The sequence below is a fragment of the Anolis carolinensis genome, chromosome 1, assembly GCF_035594765.1.
Source record: "Anolis carolinensis isolate JA03-04 chromosome 1, rAnoCar3.1.pri, whole genome shotgun sequence".
NCBI classification, from domain to species: domain Eukaryota; kingdom Metazoa; phylum Chordata; class Lepidosauria; order Squamata; family Dactyloidae; genus Anolis; species Anolis carolinensis.
This window is the reverse complement of record NC_085841.1, coordinates 40,747,556-40,767,463: the sequence shown is the minus strand read 5'-3', so window position 1 is coordinate 40,767,463 and position 19,908 is coordinate 40,747,556. Positions and strand designations below refer to the sequence as shown.

General features: G+C 38.4%; 1 protein-coding gene across 1 annotated transcript in view; it reads left to right on the top strand.

Annotated features, from left to right (window-relative positions):
- The window catches only part of lclat1 (lysocardiolipin acyltransferase 1), a 103,874-nt gene that overhangs the window by 15,961 nt on the left and 68,005 nt on the right, over positions 1–19,908 (top strand). Inside the window, exons 2-5 of the mRNA XM_003216060.4 lie at positions 5,201–5,369; positions 8,833–9,031; positions 17,551–17,697; positions 19,373–19,489. Coding sequence (XP_003216108.2) covers positions 5,205–5,369; positions 8,833–9,031; positions 17,551–17,697; positions 19,373–19,489 — 628 coding nt within the window. The 5' untranslated portion in view covers positions 5,201–5,204. The remainder of the gene's footprint in view (positions 1–5,200; positions 5,370–8,832; positions 9,032–17,550; positions 17,698–19,372; positions 19,490–19,908) is intronic.

Genomic DNA, 19,908 nt, shown 5'->3' with positions numbered 1-19,908 from the left:
CTATCTAGTTACTACATTTCATTTTGTTTTATGGAATTTGGGGCCTGTTTTTATCTCCCCCCCCCCCCCAAGTTCACTAATAACAAAATCTAATATATTTGTGATTATGTGACACTGGGTGCAGCTGTTTGTTTCAATTTAATATATAAATAAATGTTTTGAACCTTTTTTGAATAAAAAAGATTAGTACAGGTTATGTGATCCTCCAAGGTCTCCTAGGATGGCAAAGTTCCCTCTTAGCCCCAGGCCCTTCTCTGAATTCAATAATCAAGCTTTGCAGTATATTCTCAATTCATTTCTGACACGATTAAAAAAATAAATAATAAGAACATAAAATTAAAAGGTCACTTTAAAAGTGGTGCCACAGCAGCATATTAAAGCCAATTACTATAGTAGAATAAAATGCATTTTCTCTTTAGATTATAGGGCTTTAGAGATCAGAATTAGTGTTTCCAATATACAGTACTGACAAATAAACAAAGCACCAGTTCAGATTTAAAAAAATAGCATACTCCAAACAACCACCTTCTGATCGTACCCTAACTAAATAATCCTGAAACAGTTGTAGATTACTAATATACTCCAGTGGCATCTCCTATAGCAGGTGTGCCTAGCCTGTGATCCTCCAGGTGTTTTGGACTTCAGCTCCCAGAATTCCTGACCATTGGACAAGCTGGCTAGGGATTCTGGTAGTTGAGTCACAAAATACCTGGAGGCCACAGGCTGTGCAGGTCTGCCCTATCAAAAGTGAGAATAGTGACGTCAGTGTTGACATTGGTTAGGTTGGCTTTCTGCAAAAAAAACTAGAATTGATAGGCTAATATTTACTGCTGCTGGAGAACCCAGAGCCAAATTTATATCTACAGGTGACTGTATGGTTTGGCTGGTTCCAGCTCCCAGCTTCCTGGCATTTCCATAGTAGAAAGGATGGGAAGTAAAACAGACTGAGTGCAGTTCTAGTGGGGGGGGGGGGGGGGGAGGAACCACCTCCATTAGCTGTGCGCCAGACTGGACACCATTGCTTTTAGATAAGGAGCAATGTCTGCAACCATCTATACATGTGGCAGCATTTCTTGTATTTTATATGTACAGTATTGAGGAGTATCTAAAACAACAGACCCCTCCATTGACCAAGCTGAGGATTGATGAGCCTTCACAGCCAAATTATGGCATAGACTGCTGGGCAGCAGCAGCAGTAGTATCTAAAATATGTGTACATTTTACTTATTTATTTATTTATTTATTTATTGAACTTATATACCGCTACTCCCAGTTTGGCTCGGAGCAGTTTACAAAAATAGATTAAAACAATACACTTGGCTTTAAAATAACAATAAAAACAATAAAAGCAACACATAGCCCTGAGTTTTTCACCCACTGAAAGCTTGTTGGAAGAGCAAGGTTTTGCAGGCTTTCCGAAAGGCAAGTAAGTCTCGGGTGGTTCGAGTTTCAACTGGCAAGGCATTCCATAATTGAGGGGCTACAATCGAGAAGGCTCTCTGCCTAGTAGAAGACAAATGATAAGTCCGTATGTTAGGGACTTCAAGCAAATTTTGGTCTTCAGACCGAAGTAATCTCTGGGGTTGTTGGGGGATAAGCGGGCCCTCAGGTACACTGGCCCCAGACCATGTAAGGCCTTGAAAGTTAGTACCAGTATCTTGAAAGTAATCCGGTTCTCAATCGGTAGCCAGTGCAGCTGTTTAAGAATTGGGGTGATACGCCACCTCGCCAGCACCCCGGCGAGAAGATGAGCCGCCGCATTTTGCACCAGCTTCAGTTTCCGGATCACTGACAGAGGAAGGCCAATGTAGAGGGCGTTACAGTAGTCGAGCCTCGAGATGACTGTCGCCTGGATCACCGTCGCCCTGTCGTTCCTAGTTAGGTAGGGAGCCAGTCGCCTAGCCTGACGTAGATGGAAAAATGCAGATCTGCTTACAGCAGAGACCTGGGCCTCCATTGTGAGCAGAGGGTCCAATAAGACACCAATACTTTTTTACAGAAGATGACGGACGTAGTGTCTCACCATCCAGGGTAGGCAGCTGGATCTCCCCCCCCCCCACCTGGACGGCCCAGCCAAAGGATCTCCGTCTTCGCTGGGTTCACCCTCAACCTGCTGGCACGCAACCATCCAGTAACGGCCTCAAGGCACTGATGGAAACTATCGGGTACAGAGTCCGGCTGGCCCTCCATCCTCAGAATGAGCTGAGTGTCATCAGCGTACTGGTGACACTCGAGCCCAAAGCTCCGCACCAGTCGGGCAAGCGGTCGCATATAGATGTTAAATAATAGAGGAGAGATAATAGCTCCCTGTGGGACCCCACAAGTTAGCGGAGACCACGCGGAAACCATCCCTCCCCTCACCACTTGCTGTCCCCGATTCTGGAGGAAGGAGGACACCCATTTCAGGGGTATCCCCCTAACCCCCGTCATGGCTAGGCGGTGGGTCAATAGATTGTGGTCGACCATATCAAATGCTGCTGTGAGATCCAATAACATGAGCAGCGCTGATCCGCCTTGATCCCTCTGGCAGCGAAGTTGGTCTGTGATAGTGACCAGCACAGTCTCCGTCCTGTGCCCCCTACGGAAGCCGGACTGGAAGGGATCAAGTCTGGCTGTGTCATTGAGGAACTGCTGCAACTGTTCCACTGCTGCCCTCTCAACCAGCTTGCCCAGAAACGGAAGGTTCGAGACTGGGCGGTAGCTAGCGGGAACCGAATGATCTAAGTCTGGTTTCTTCAGCAGCAGAGATACCGATGGCTCTTTTAAACCCTCTGGAAAAACTAATTGCTCAAGGGAGCTATTTATTATATTCAACAGAGGTTCACGTAATCCATCTAGGCAGGATTTTACTAGCCAGGAGGGACACGGATCGAGGGAGCAGGTGGTCGGCCTAGCTGCAGTCATGATTCTGTCGACAGCCTCTGCATCCAGTGGGGTAAACCGGTCAAGGATCGGCCCGGCGAGTAGCCACGGAGTCTCAAGTTCACTTACTGTATCCATCGTGGCAGGGAGTTCCCGGCGAAGAAGCGAGATCTTGTCTGCAAAATAGCTCTGGAAAACCTCAGCAGAAGGAGCCAGATCATTATTGTTTGGAACAGAAGGGACCTTTGTCAGGGATCTAATGATCTTAAATAATTGTGCTGGGTGTGAGCTCGCAGACGCTATCAAGGAAGCATAATACAACTTTTTTGCCTCGGTGATAGCCTGCTCATAAGACTCTCTGAACTTCTTATAAGCTGATTCCGATTCCTCAGCACGGCATTCCCGCCACACGACCTCTAGCCGTCTCTTCTCCAAGGAGACTGATTCTTACGGGGTCGGAGAAGGCGTCTAGGGGCGATCTCATTGAGTGCGTTGGATAATTTGGTGTTCCATGTATCCACCTGCACCTCCAGTGAGTCGCTGACAGGTTCTATGGCCTTTAGAGCATTCAGGAACCTGACCGGTTCCATTCGTCTCTTCGGGCGAACCCAAATAGATTCGGCGCCCAGGCTGGGTGGGTTGGTGTGCTCTATACGGATTCCTAGGGTGCAGTGGTCCGACCATGGAACCTCCGAAATGGAGGTTAGGGTCACTTGGATTCCAACCCCAAAGATCAAATCTAATGTGTGGCCAGCCTGATGTGTAGGCCCAGTATTATAAAGTGAGTGTCCTAGTGTCCTAGAGAAATGTGGAAGAGAAAAATGTTCTTGGGTGCATCTGTACTACAGTATTAATGTACTTTTACTTTATCTCACATGGCTCAGTGTTATGGAATTGTCGGAGTTGTAGTTTGGTGAGGTACTGACACTTTGACAGTGAAGGGTATAGTCCTTGTCAAACCTCTGTTCCTGGACCCCATAGCATTGAGCTATGGCAAGTAAAATGATGTCAAACTGCATTAATTCAACAGTTTGTATGTAAACTTAATTCTGCCCTTTGTTGCACCTACCATTATTTTTCATTGGGCATTCGTTGATTTAAAATGTTACTCAATGGAAACAAGCTGATATGAAGTATTTATTTATTTACCCTATTTATACCCCACCTTTCTCTACCCCGAAGGGGACTCAAGGTGGCTTACATATGGCAATTACAGTAGAGTCTCACTTATCCAAGACTCGCTTATCCAACTTTCTGGATTATCCAACACATTTTTGTAGTCAATGTTTTCAATACATCATGATATTTTGGTGCTAAATTCGTAAATACAGTAATTACTACATAGCATTACTGTGTATTGAACTACTTTTTCTGTCAAATTTGTTGTATAACATGATGTTTTGGTGCTTAATTTGTAAAATCATAACCTAATTTGATGTTCAATAGGCTTTTCCTTAATTTCTCCTTATTATCCAACATATTCACTTATCCAACGTTCTACTGGCCCGTTTACGTTGGATAAGCGAGACTCTACTGTATACAATGCCTTGACACATACAACATAAGGTTAAAATAGATCGATTAAAATTAATACATATTAACATTTAAAAACATTACATTTAATATTAAAATCACGTCATCCAAAAGTCGTAGTCTATTCCATAATCATTGCACATGCACTGAATCTATTATTGCACTAAACTATTCTCCAAAAGCCTGATCCCAAAGCCAGGTTTTTACTTTCCTTCTGAAGGCTAGGAAGGAGAGGTCTGATCTAATAAGTAAGTAAGCAGGAAAAGGTAATATTCACCTGTTAGTTTAAATACTTATCTGTATAGACTAGAGTATGGTGGTGGGACAGAAATTTTTTAATTGTGGAGAGCTATTTTAATAATTGAGGTATTGTATATATATTTTCTTTTTACTAGGCAAACTTTTAATTGCTTTTAATTGTATTGATTATTTATGTTTTAACTTCTATATGATGTGGTTATTTTAACTTACTAGGATTTGGGGGGATACAGAATATAAATAAAGTAATAATTGTAATAATAGTTTTTACTGTTCTGCCTTAATTTCATAGAATGGTTGCCTACTTGTCAAGTCCCTGACCAGGAAAGTGTTATTGGTGTCAGTTACATTTTTCAGTATCTTTATAATTACCGTGCATGTATTAATCTTTGCTTACTAAGTGCAGGTGGAATGGGCACCAGTATGTTACAGTTATTTAAGTATATCATAAAAATAGAACATCACAAGTGGAAAACCCCTACGTCCAATCCTGGAAGTAGTCAGTGTTAAGACTGCTCATTTAAACACTTGTTTCTTTGTCTTTCAGAGCCATGGTGTCATGGAAAGGGATTTACTTTGTACTTGCACTGTTCTTGGGAAGTTTTTTTGGAAGCATTTTCATGCTTGCTCCTGTCCTGCCATTGATGTTCGTCTCCCCAGCTTGGTATCGTTGGATCACTGATCGTGTTGTGGCAACCTGGCTTACACTTCCAGTAGTAAGTTACTTGTATATGTGTTTAATCAGATCACTCATTTTGTTACATCAAAATGCAGTGGAATGTCAAACAGTGAAACCCACTAATTTGCCATATATGGAATTAATTTTTGGAAATATCATGGATGGAAATGTGGAAAGGATTTGTTTATTTTGCCATATTACACACAATATTTTTAAAAATATATGTTGTTGTATGGTAAAGATTTAAAAAGAGTTTTAAGTGTAGCAGTTTTCCTTACAAGTCAGTGGCAAAGATAAAAGGTGCATCTTTTGTTAACTGCAATTCAAAGGAACTTTTAGAATAGTTAGAGATGGCAAACTGTGTTGGAATGGATTCAACCTTTGAGCTTTTCCAAAAAAAATATCTTGTAGAAATTTAGGAAAATTCCAGCCACCAAGAATCAGAAAGAGGGAAAGAGGTCTGTCAGTGTCACAAATGCCAGCACTGTCAGTACACAGGCAGAGAATGAACCAAAGCAAACACCCAGCTTGGTCAAATTGTTTAATTAAAGCAGCACTTACTTTCTGGCTCTTTTCATAGTCTCAATGTAAAACAAAGATAGCACTCAGTCACAGAATTTAAAACAAAGCTGATAGCAAACACCGATGCAGGTTCGAGAAAACACCGTAGTCAAAAAGGTCCAGTCCAATAGTCAAACGCAAGAGTTCAATAATTAAAGTCCAAGAATCAAGAGTCTATACTGTAGTCAATAGCCAGTCCAGAGATTCAAGGTTCCAGGCAGGACCATAGCCAGAAAAAAATAGGGGGGGGGGGTTAAACTTTTTTTTTTAGCAAATCATGAAGAGTAGTTCCATAATGCAAAATAATTTCGAAATCAGGCTCCATTGATAAACTTCAGTGGACACTCAAGACAGATAAACTTCAGTCGACACTCATGGGGATTTAGTTAATCAGTTAAAATTCATGAGTAAACCAGTTTAAAAAAAACTGAAAATTTTCAGGGGGGGTTGAACCCTTAACACACACCCCCCCCCCCCCCGGCTATAACCCAAGAGTTCAGGAGACAGATCAAGATACCAAAAATCCACAAACCTTGGGGAATACCAATAGCTTGCACAGCCAAAGTAGAACAAATTCTTTTACCAAAGATTAGTCTCCAGGCTAGCTCTTTATATTCAGTAAAACCTAGCTGCAGCCTATCTTTTGCATGCCTCCACCCTTATTTGCTTTCACCTGTAACTCTTACTTACATATTACTCAGCCCTTTAGAACAAAGACTTACATTCACCCCTTCCATCATCAACTACTAGGCCTGTTGCAATCAACCACCATCAACTGCGCAACATGATCTATAGGAGTCGGTGAAACCTCTTTTCATTTCTGTGTGAGGCTCTTTTCTTGAAATGTATTTTGAGCAAGACAATTCAGGTGGAATTAGCTAAGAGCAAGCAGGTCTTCTGGCATTGTTGTTCCTTGAAAGCTACCCAGTGATTTTGAAGGCTACCTTTTGAGCCTATCCACCTACAATGCAATCTCCCTCTTTTCTTAGTGCCTCCCACTTTACTGAACGTTGTCATCTTTTCTAATAAATCATGACATCTTGTGATATGTCTCAAGTACTATAGTTCTAGTTTAGTAACCCATTTATTTTTAGCAGTTCATGGTATCTATAAAACTTTCTTTCAGCACCACAATTTGAATGATTTCAATTTCCTCCTGTCAGCTTGATTTACCGTAGTATGGATTTTTCATCTCAACTATTTGAGTCTTTGTGAGCATTCATGTTGAAGTATCCAAAAGGCTCATAGACTTTTATAATATTCATGCCAGACATTTGCATTTTGGGTTGGGTTTTTTTGTTTTTGTTTTTTTTGATCCTGTACCCCTAGCCACAGTTCCCAGAAACCTAATAAAGGGAGATTGATAGTAGCAGATGCCTTTTAAGGCCATGGAGACATTTATTTCTTGGGGAGATAGGGTGGAGTACAAATAAAGTATTATTATTATTATTATTATTATTATTATTATTATTATTATTATTATTATTATTATTATTATTTCCCACCTGGACTGCAATTCCACAATTACTGGAATTACATTGAAAAACTGGGAACAGACAAAAAGAGTTGTTGGAATGGGTTTCTGTGAACAAGACATGTCTGCTTACTAGTTTGAGTTAGAAGATTTGAGAAAGAGGTTGTTGGGAGTGGCAGGTCATTTGTATGAATATGGATTAATAGTGTGGGAGGGGAGAAGTTATAGTACCCATGTCTATGTCATTCATTACTGAGAAGCACCATATTCATGAGCTTGACTCCTTTTGTCACCTAAACATTGTCAATATCTGAATAGAGTCTGCATGGTCTGCTCTACTTTTCTAATGACTTGCTCTTAACTTTGATCAATAACAACATGCCTGTACTGCAGTTAGCTGAGTCATCCATTCATTAATGCTTTATGCTTTTTATATAGTTCCTTTCACACAGGGAACTAAAAGCTCTTCACGGAGATAAGTGACATCTCAGGTGATTGGATGAAGGATAGAGTCTGACTTCTTTCGTTCTTTTTTGTCTCTCCTAATTATAATGCTGTTTTATACTCCTTCATATTGTGGTTTAGTATGCAATGAAAAAGTTCACTTTCTCTATTGGATAATTTACAGGGGACATGGTTTACATATTTCCTGAATGTTTTCATTGTTTGACAGAACAAGGTTGGTTCTCTTTTTCTTCATTTTTAATATACACCTATTTTTATGTTGCTATCCTTGCCTCATTTTTCTCCAGGAGGCTTAGGATGTTGTATGCATGGTTACCTCCTCTTATCATAATAGCCCTTTGGTCACTTAGGCTGATAGAAAATGGTTTGCTTTTGGATCACGTTAATCTTCTAAATATCTTAGAACCTTGGCACTATTCATTTATATAGCAATTTTAATGACTTTTCTCAAAAGATCTAACAGTAAGTCCTTGAAGAGAAAGATCAATGCTAGTGAAAAGCATAAAATGAATGATGCTTCATGAATTTTACAAGACTCTTCCAAAAGATTTACAAGAGAGAAAGTTTCACTTCATACACTTGCAGATTTCACTTTATGATGGCTAGGGAAACAGTGTTTTCAATACAAATAACAATGAAGAGAAGGATTTAGATGTTCACTATCTTAGAGAAGAAGTATTACCACTTTTTCCTGGTACGTTTTGCTGCAGCAAAGTGAATGGCCGATGTCTCAATTTGTAAATCGCCTAGAGCATCGTGGATGGAGGGCGATTAATAAGTAATTAAATGATGATGATGATGATAACCAAGACTACTGTAATGTCAAATGTACATGAATGAGGCCTGGTTACAGAGTACAGGACATTGTGTTTTTCATACCAAATCTCTCTCAATCTTCTGAGACAGTACATTTGTCTGAAGCATGGCTGATGCTTTTTATTTATTATGTTTAATACATTTACAGGATGGTTGCCATATAATCATATATTCTTTCTCCTAGGCTTTGCTAGAGATTGTGTTTGGAGCAAAAGTGGTTATAACAGGTGATGGATTCATCCCAGGTGAAAGAAGTGTCATTATCATGAACCATCGAACACGAATGGATTGGATGTTCCTGTGGAATTGCCTACTGAGATATAGCTACCTCAGACTTGAAAAAATATGTCTAAAATCTAGTCTCAAAGGCATTCCAGGATTTGGTAAGCCATGGACATAAGCAATCATTTGTGTTATATATACAGGGTACTTCAAAACGATGGAACCGATTTCAAATTGTCGTATCTCTGCAACCATGAACTGCCCATAAATAGTCACTTTTTGTATAATTGTAATGTGCTACCATTGTGAAATATGCTGCTTTTAAATTGTGTCCATCATTTTTCAACACCCTGTAATTAGGTGTCTATTTATAATAATATAAATATGAAACGTATATACAGTATATTGTATACTGTTAAAATATTTGCTGTCTTATGTTGCATTTTAGAATTCTTTTCCCTGAAGATTTTGTGGTACTGTTTGAAGAGACAGAAATTCCAGAATGATAGATGAATTCCTGAAATCTTTGAGCACATTTTCTTATCAGCAAATCTTAAAATAATTTCTGTGTGAAATGTGTGTCATAAGATGACTTTTCAGGTTTGATGCAGATTTCTGAGATCTTATTTATGTAGCCAAGTTCCATCAAATTCAAACTTATCTAGCAGTCTGCATACTGTATTGGCTAACTTAAATGCATTTGAGAAGCTCCCTAAGCAGAAAATGAAAACAGTACATATCTATTTCTTTTATATATAGTATCTCCAAACTTGGAAGTAGAAAATTGTTTTTGTGAGCAGTAATACTTGTAATTACTCGAGTCTAATGCACCGTCAAATCTAATGCGCAACTCAATTTCCAAAACCCTGATACTAAAAAAAGTATTTGCTGGCAAATGTCATGCACAGTTGCAAAAAAAATGCACCCTTTGTCATTTGGCCAAAAAAGGTGTGCATTGCAATTGTTTCCTGCTTAGGATTCCTTCTTTAAAAACAAAAGTGTCAAAGCACCAAAGCTTCCACGAATAGAAAGGGTGTGTATCTGTGCTGTGGAATGAATGCACTTCAACTGCCTTGGTTCAATACCATGGAATCATGGGAGCCATGGTTTGACAAGGGCTTGAGCCTTCTCTGCCAAAGAATGCTGATGACTCACTAAACTACAAATCCTAGGATTGCACAGCATTGAGCCATGGCAAATAAATGAGAGGTATGTCCCTCAAAGTTGAGCTCCAGATGTAGTTTCCCCTTTGGCTTTGACCCAGCACTAAGATTATTGTATGATGTGAATCTAATGTGGACCCCAAGTTTTGAGAGGTTATTTAGCCAAAAAAAGTGAGCATTAGACTAGAATAAATAAGGTAATTAAATAGCTGGATGTTGTTTGATCTGTTATATAAAGATTCTCAAGGAAACATTTTCGCTCCTTCTCAGGGTTCTATATATAAGTAGTTGTATTTGATAGGAGAGCTAGCATGTTATAGTGCTTTGAACATTAATCGAGGACTCAGGAAACAATGTGAAAATCTATATTTCATCATGAAAGCCCACTGTGTGATTTGGATAAATCACACTTTCTCAGTCTTAAGTGAAAGCAAAGGCAATCTCCCTCTGAACAAATCTCTCCAAGAACCCCTGTGAAAGGTTTACTTTGAGGTTGCTGTAAATTAAGAAATGACTTGAAGGCACACAGCAACAGTATTTAATGTAATAGAAAAAAAGAAGGTCATACCATATTTAAATTTCTCAGATTAATAATTCATTACATTTAAGTGAGAAAATATGATTAGACTTGTGTGTTACCCTATGGCCTTTAGGAAAACTACAATAGAAGCACTGGAGCCTGTCTGCTTGGGGAGAAGCTGGAGGGTTCTGCACAGCCACGAACTTTGTTCTTGGCTTTAATAGCAATAGTTTCTTAAGCTGACATTATTGCATCTCAACCAGCCAAAAGTGTACTATTTTTTTCCTTCACAGTTGCCAAGGGACAAAAGCTACATCATGATACTAAATAGATAATATTTTTAAATGTAGCAAAGATATTGTCAACTGTAAGTTACATGACACAATTCCGAAGACAATGTTGTTCTTTCCATTATCTCCAATAACCTTAAAAACAGTTAATAAAAATATATAATTAGAACATATCCTAGTTTTATGAGGGAATAAACAAGTATTCTGTGTTGAAATTTCTTAAGAAAAAAAGATTAGTTCCTAATCTGATGTGCTGGAGACGTTCAGGAAATAAAGGATTTGGCCGTCAACCATTTGTATTTCTTAGCAACTGCTCCTTAGTGATATACTAAAATGGAAGACTGAATGCTGATCTAGATAGGCCTTTGTTCTGATCTAGCAGAGTTCTTTGCTTACTTTCATGTTAACTGAGTGGTTGGTAATTTAACTATATAAATTGTAATCCGTTACACATTTTAATTCAGTATCTTGAATTTATGTGGTTCCCTTGTTGGTACACTACTTTTGAAAGCGAGAGGATTTGAAAAGTAGTTTTGGTGTTATTTCCTGCACAGAAAACCTGTTGTTCATCAAAAACAAATCGATTGCTGCATTCAGAGAGCTTCACTTGTAGGTGTATTGTTCTCTTGTTCTTCCTTTCAGAGGCACACTTTCTTATGCTCTGCCATAGCCTGCTTTTGAAAATTCTGTTAGTATCAAAAATGTTTTGTCACATAAGAAGAAAAAATTCCAGTGATGCTTGCATTGAACCTTGTCAGAAGGTATCTCTGGGGTTCCTCAACTAGATTTTTAATTAACAACAAAATATTAGACAGCCCCTGGTGGCTCAGTAGGTTAAACTTCTGAGCTGCTGAACTTGCTGACAGAAAGGTTGGTGGTTCCAATCCGGTGAGCGGGGTGAGCTCTCACTGTTAGTCACAGCTTCTGCCAACCTAGCAGTTCAAAAACATACAAATGTGAGTAGATCAATATGTACTGCTCCAGTGGGAAGGAAACGCTGCTCCATGCAGCCATGCCAGCCACATGACCTTGCAGGCGTCTACAGACAACGCCTGCTCTTTGGCTTAGAAATGGAGATGAGCACCAACCCCTAGAGTCGGACACAACTAGATTTACTGTCAGGGGAAAACTATAGTTTAGCCTTAAACTAATTGAACAGTAAAATGATAGTTAGAACTCAGTGATGTGATTTGGAATCAGTATTACAGTTTAAAATATTTTAGAGAAGAAAATATAAAACCTTCGTAAATTTTAAGATCATGAAAGGAGAATGCTTTTTTTCCTGTGTTTATTTATTAATATCTTTCAAGACATCATGATTCGGTATCTTTCAGATGCTTATATGTACTCACCAAAATAAAACTTATAGAGCCTAGCCTTTAGCCAGTTAGGACTTTTAGGAAGAAAATTTACTCTTACTCTGTATAGGATGCTGCAGGAGTATTTTCTGCAAATATGAATATTATAGAGATAATATCTGTGTTATAATGGATTTGTATTCTATCAATTCAGAAATTAATATGATTGGATTCAGATTTTGTTATTCATATAGTATACCCATTGAAAACAACAGAACTTAAAAATGAAAGATTTGCAAATACATTAAAGAGTATTCATTAACTAGAATGTAGCTTCTGCCCTCCTCTCTATAACATTTACCTACCTATTAGCCACTCTGAGTCCCCTCGGGGAGAAGGGCGGGGTATAAATGCATGTAATAAATAAATAAATAACCAAATTCAAAACTTGCCAAAATATCTGCTTATTTTCTACAAAGACTCAGGAAGAGGTTAGTAATTTTTATGAAATTATACTATGAGTTTTTTTTTTATCTTTATCAGCTAGCATAATTAATCAAAGGATTGTCCTAAATCTCTAAATTCAGTTTACAGGCATTTGTCATAAATCACAAGTAATAGATTCTTTCCTCTTTAATAATGTGGCAGACCTTTCATCTTTTTTTGACCTAAATAATTTTTCATTATATACTGTTCCTACATTAATACCAAAATTATAAATAAGTCCTGTTAATCTTCTTTCATTGGTATAGACACATAAACACACAAATCTATATATATAAATGAGTGATGGCATCATGGCGACCCACAAAACAACAAAACTACAGGCCCCCCAACCTCGAAATTTGACAAAACAACCCATCATCTACGCCTCTAGGTTGATACAACAAAAAGAAAAGAAAAATAAAGTCCTAATTAGAGGGAGAGCAATAATTGTTTTTATCCAATTGCTGCCAGTTAGAGGACTAATCTCTGCCCACTTGGTCTCCTAGCAACCAACTCAGCCCAGGGGACAGGCAGACTTAGGCCTCGGCTTGTTCCACAGATTATCTAATTTGCACTGGATTATATGGCAGTGTAGACTCAAGGCCCTTCTACACAGCTATATAACCCTTTTATAATCTTATATTATCTGCTTTGCACTGGATTATCTGGACTCCACACTTCCATATAATCCACTTCAGTGTGCATTTTATACAGCTGTGAAGAAGGGGCCTCATATAATCCAGTTCTAAGCAGATAATATAAGATTATAAATATAATATGTAATAATTACTGTGATATAGAATCATAGAATCATAGAATAGTAGAGTTGGAAGAGACCTCATGGGCCATACAGTCCAACCCCATTCTGCCAAGAAGCAGGAAATCGCATTCAAAGCGATTAATAATAATACAGAACAATATAATCTCTAAAATCAGGACAGTAAATAAAGAGCAACACTCTGAAAGCATAAGCCACAGCAACGCGTGGCCGGGCAAAGCTAGTACGTTATATTTTAAACACAATTTCTGTAAATATTATATAATAAAATAGCCTTACATGAACATTTCTTGTGCTTTTTTTTTCCGTGTCAGGAGCGACTTGAGAAACTTCAAGTCGCTTCTGGAATGAGAGAATTGGCCGTCTGCAAGGACGTTGCCCAGGGGACGCCCGGATGTTTTGATGTTTTTACCATCCTTGTGGGAGGCTTCTCTCATGTCCCCGTATGGAGCTGGAGCTGATAGAGGGAGCTCATCCACGCTTTCCTCCCTTGTGCTAAATCAAACATGTCACATCAGATGACATAGTAACATGTTATGTCTTCAAACCAAAAAATGCTGGCTCTTAACATTTAACCCTTTCTGTTGTTGTGCGTTCTTCTTCAGCTCCCTGGGGAAAATGTCCCACATCTCCATTTTTCTCCCCATTTGCTATTTTTCTATTCCTTTGAGATCATCCTGACATAAAGATCTTGATAGAATTCTCCAAAACCATACCTTTCTTTCTGATATATAGTCCCTTGATTTCAGCAGGCTGTTACGATTTCCCCCTCCACAGATTCCCACACCATGTAAACCTCAGTTTCTCCAAAAGTACCCTTCCAATTTTTTAAGCAGCATCTGTTTCAATCCCTCTTTCAGCATTTCCATTTCCTTATGTACTGTATATACTCGAGTATAAGCCTAGTTTTTCAGCCCCTTTTTTAAGACTGAAAAAGCCCCCCTCGGCTTATACTCGGGTGAGGGTCCTGATTGGCTTATATTTGGGTCAGCTTATACTCGAGGATATATGCTACATTTATTATTTTTCTCTATTATTGTTGCTACTATTACATTTATTTTACTCTATTTTTATTTTTATTATTTTTATTATTGTTAATAATAATACATTTATTATTTCACTCTATTATTATTATTGCATTTATTATTTTACTCTATTTATTATTACTTGTATTGTTTTCCTGTATTTATTATTATTACATGTATTATTTTACTCTATTATTATTAAAAGGATACATAAGCACATTTACATTGAAGATGAGAATAATGATATGATCAGAGTTGGACAGCCTTAAATTTGAGCTTTATGTAAATATTCAAAAACATTTAACCTACTGATGCCTCAATTAATGTAATTTTATTGGTATCTATTTTTATTTCTGAAATTTACCACCCTCGGCTTATACTGGAGTCAATGTTTTCCCAGTTTTTTTGTGGTAAAATTAGGTGACTCGGCTTATATTCGGGTCGGCCAATACTCGACTATATACGGTATATATTTCTTCAAAAGTTTCTTGGTAATCTGGAGGGTAATGTAATCTTCCTCCACATAACACTTGTTCATTTATTTAAGCATTGCCATCTTTAATATATAGCAATCTCTTATCAAGAAGTTCCATTATACTTCTATAAACATGGTAAAACTGCCACATCATTTGATTTATCTGTAATTTTGTTGCAACAGTGAGTACGATGTATCCCTTTGCCTTTTCCCATAAGATCTTAGTCTTTGGGAAAATCTACTTAGTTTCCACCAAACAAAGAAATACGCCTTTTGTCCATTTTACTAATTGCATTACCCTCCAGTTGAGCTTTTTGCATGCACAGTGCAGTCTTAAAATAATCCTTACAATCTCTTTTTTTGAAGATCCCTCATAATTATAATCAGTAAAGTTGAGCTATTGAATTAAAAGATAATTAAAGAATGTGCAATACCAGGCTTATTGTCCTTACAAGCTTGCTTTCATCAGTGTATCCTCCCGGTGTACCAGTCATCTTAGTCACTGTGTGAGGCTTTTTACACTTGTGGGTGATCTCCCATTATCCCCTTAATCCAGGGAGAAATCTCCTACATTGAGTTTGCCTCCATATCAGTCAGTAGTTGCCAAAGCATCTCCTCTCACAGAGGTTTATGGAGGAACTTCAGCCAGCCATTTGTGTCATGATGTGGAAATAGTTATGAAAGCGCATGCAGCCTTTTGAGCACATTTTCCATACCTTTGTTATGCAAATCGATAGTATAGTACAGCTAGACTTCAGATTAATTTTCAACACTATATACAATAACAAGTCCATGACTCCTTAGAGGGCAAGCATTTTCCTTCATTCTGAATGTTATCATTTGAATAGTATCAAAGGGATTTATTATTGTTGAGCATAGTTCCTTATCAAAATTTTGTATAAATAACTTGTACTTTACTTCATGGACTCTAGACAGTAGACTCTTTTAGATAAAGCCGCCCTGAGTCCCCTGTTGGGTGAGAAGGGCGGGATATAAATTATGTTGTAATGATATAAATAAATAAATGTGCAGCTTGGTGGGTGAAGGTGGTGATCAATACCTCCTTGGAATAAGGCAGAATTCCAACTTGTCTTAAGGAGGCAGTTGTGAGGCCTATATTTTTAAAAAGCCCTGAACCCCTCCATAATGGACAAATTGGCAAGTATCCAACCTTCTCCTTTTGAGCAAGGTTTGGGACCATGTGGTGGCCTCAGAACTTCAGGAATTTCTAGATGAAACGGATTATCGAGATCCATTTCAATTTAGTTTCAGGCTGGCTATGGAACAGAGACTGTTGTTTTGATTGCCTTGGTGAATGACCTACACAGAGAGCTGGACTGGGGGAGGGTGTCCCTGTTGGTTCTCTTGGACTTCTCAATGGTTTTTGATACTATTAACCATGATATCCTTCTGAGTCGTCTTGCTGGGATGTGACTGGGAGGCACTGTCTTAACAGTGGCTCCCGTCCTTTCTGGAGGGCCACACCCAGAAGATGGTGGTGGGGGACTCCTATTCGAACCTCTGGCCGTTGACCTGTTTGGATTCCTCAGGATTCCATTAGGTCCCCCATGCTGTTCAATTTATACATGAAATCGCTGGGAGAGGTAATCCGGAGTTTTGGAGCACAGTGCCACCTATATGTGGATGACAGTCAACTCTACCACTCCTTTTCACCCAAAGTCAGGGAATGTGTCCTGATCCTAAACTAATGTCTGTCATCAGTAATGGACTGGATGAGGGCAAATAAATTGAAACTCAATCCAGACAAAACAGAGGTGCTTCTGGTCAGTTAGAAGGCAGATCAGGGAACAGGGATCCAGCCTGTGCTGAATGGGGTTATACTCCCCCTGACGACACAGGTCCGCAGTTTGGGGATACTCCTAGATTCAGCATTGAACCTAGAGGCCCAGATATCTGTGGTGGCTCGGAGGGCCCATGTACAATTAAGACTTGCACACCAACTGTGTCTGTTCCTTGAGAGGCTAGATCTGGCCACAGTGGTACATGCCTTAATTACATCCTGTCTGGATTACTGTAACACACTCTATGTGGGGCTGCCTTTGAAGGGTGTTCAGAAACTACAACTGGTCCAAAGAGATGCAACCAGATTTCTCTCTCTCTCTCTCTCTCTCTCTCTCTCTCTCTCTCTCTCTCTCTCTCTCTCTCTCTCTTTCTCTCTCTCTCTCTCTCTCTCTCTCTATATATATATATATATGTATGTATATGAATGGAATTACACTAAAAAGTACCTGTTTCAACTTACATAGAAATTCAACTTAAAAACAAACCTACAGATCCTATCTTGTTCGTAAGTTTGGACTGCCTGGTTGACTGTGATGGCTCGTAATATTGTTATTCTTTTCATTCAACAGTTAGGCAAGCCTTAATCTCAATAGAACTTTTAATGAAATAGTTTGTGAGAAGAACTGGTGAAAATAAATGACCAAAATTAAAATTTTGTTTCAGAATAACCACATAGTTCAGTGCAATATAGATCGTTGTACCAATATTATTAAATTTATTATCAAATCCTACATGCTGTCCTGTACCAAAGTTGTATGGATGTCTTAGAAAAGCAAGTAAAAGAAATGTTCTGCATAATTACACCTGGCAAAATTGTGGTTGTTTTTTATTCCAACTTCTAGGTTGGGCTATGCAGGTGGCTGCCTTTATTTTCATTCATAGGAAATGGGAAGAAGACAAAAAACATTTTGAAAAAATGCTGGATTATTTCTGTGACATTCATGAACCACTGCAGCTACTACTCTTTCCTGAAGGAACTGATCTAACAGGTACCTTAGTTTATTTATCTTGTACAAAAAATGTGGCACAATTAGATATCTTTAATGTACAATGCATATTAGGTCTGTCATGCACAGTACATTTTAACATATGTTTATGTTATATTAATGGTTTTGTTAAATTTTTGAGGACCAGACAACCAACATTTTGAAGCAATAACTTCTAAACAGAACCCTTCTTGACATTTGTCAAAATCTTCATACAGGCTGTCTTTTTTAAAGAAAAAACTTACACATTTTGTAATACAGTAGTTGCTGCTTCCTTGCAGTGATTTGTGTAATTCCAGTGGATGAAAGTTGTTTTCCGGGAATATATTTAATAAAGTGTGTTACACATAGTAAATGCTTTGTGTACCATTTTATACTAGCTGAACTTTATGGCATTGAATTCAAATATTACCTTCTGTATTTCATCACATAATAGTCCTACTGCTCTTTTGGGATCTTGGCTTTGTTATTTTATGATTTCTCACATAATAGTTACACCCCTGATTTAGACAGCCTCTCTACTTAGTGTTCCCTTCCACTCACTCACCCATTTACCCACCACTTCACACTCACACATGCCCATCCACTTACTTGCACTCTTTTCCATCCATTCAGAGAACATGGTCCCCCCCCCCCCCCAATTCCTTGTGAGGTGTGCATCAGTGCTCTGGAGCATATAAAAAGTTAACAAAAAGGGAAAGTCAGTAGTGAAAGTAATCAATTCCACATCCCAGTGAGACTTGGTCTCCTGGTATCCAGCTGTGCCCTTGGGGTATTTTTTGTGACCCCCAACCCCCTTAATTTCAAATTTTACAAAGCGCTTCAGTGTAGACAGGTTTTTCCCAATACCCATCATATTCTCCAGAGCTGATTTCATCGTGCAATGTAGTTTACACCTGGTGCTCACTAAAATAAACTAAAAGTGTTATTTTGAACTTTCCCTGACTTTGTTTTATTTTAACTATTTAACCTGCACTAAAGCACACTTTGGTGGCATATTTTTTGTAGCCACCACAGTTTGAATCTAGCTTCACGCTGCATTATATAGTCAGTGTAGATGAGCCCTTAGTCTTACCAGTTGGGCAAGTGGTTACGGCCTCACTTCCAGACCTATTGAGGAAGTTGTCTGTAGAAATCTAGGTAGATTTCCCATCAGGATATCAATGCCTTTTAAACCATGGAAGCTTCTGACTAAGGTTATATGCTGGTTCTGATCCCCCCCCTTGATTCTTACCTGTGGTTTCTTCCTAGATTTTTGTTTTTCTTTGTACTTAACATAGAGCTGCCAACACGTGCACTCACTAGAATTTTACTTCAGGTTCCCAGGGCTGCATTCTGCAAAGGGTATTCAGTTTACTTTTGGGGTTGTTGTTGGTAACCCTGGGACTACATTCCATATATATTAGCTTTTGCGCAAGACTCTTCTGTTGACTCTTGCCAGTCTGCCTTTAGCACTTTTGCTTTGCACAATAAAAATTGAATGTGATGAATACAGATTTTATATGTTTATGTAAGACAGCAAAACAAGTATTTCATGGCATTATTAATCTAAAGAAAAGCGCTCTCTTATAATCTCCTTGATCCCTTGTTCCTCTGATATGCTGTGTTGCTAAAATGTTCTAAAGCTTAGTCATTCTGCTGATTTTAATCAGTGTTTTTCATGCCCTTATCTTTATAGACAACACCAAAGCCCGCAGTAATGCATTTGCTGAAAAGAATGGACTTCAGAAATATGAGTATGTCTTGCACCCAAGAACTACAGGCTTCACTTTTATAGTGGAACGATTAAGAGATGGTAATAACTCTTAGATAATTCTTTTATCTTCTTATAATATGAAAATAACTGATTCCAAAGAAGAAATTTAGTTGACCATTGATTACTTTGTACAGATTGGTCCACTCAACATGAATTTTAATTTTATAATCCAAATTTGATCAGCATTGTATTTTTCCCACAATACATAGAAAAGAGAGGAAGAAAAAAGTTGCTCCTGGGCTGGAATCCAGTGATAAGTTATTTTCATTATTATTCCCTGTCTTGCCTAATTGTCTCAAAATGCTCTCTGCTAATTATGCCCAAACGTGTACAACAGCTCAAAAATTCTTGTTCTCTTTTCATCAACATGATCATATGACAGTAAGAGCACAGCTACCTATAAAATAAAGACCAACATGTAAAAATAAATATGTAGTGCCCAAGTTGGCACTATAGAT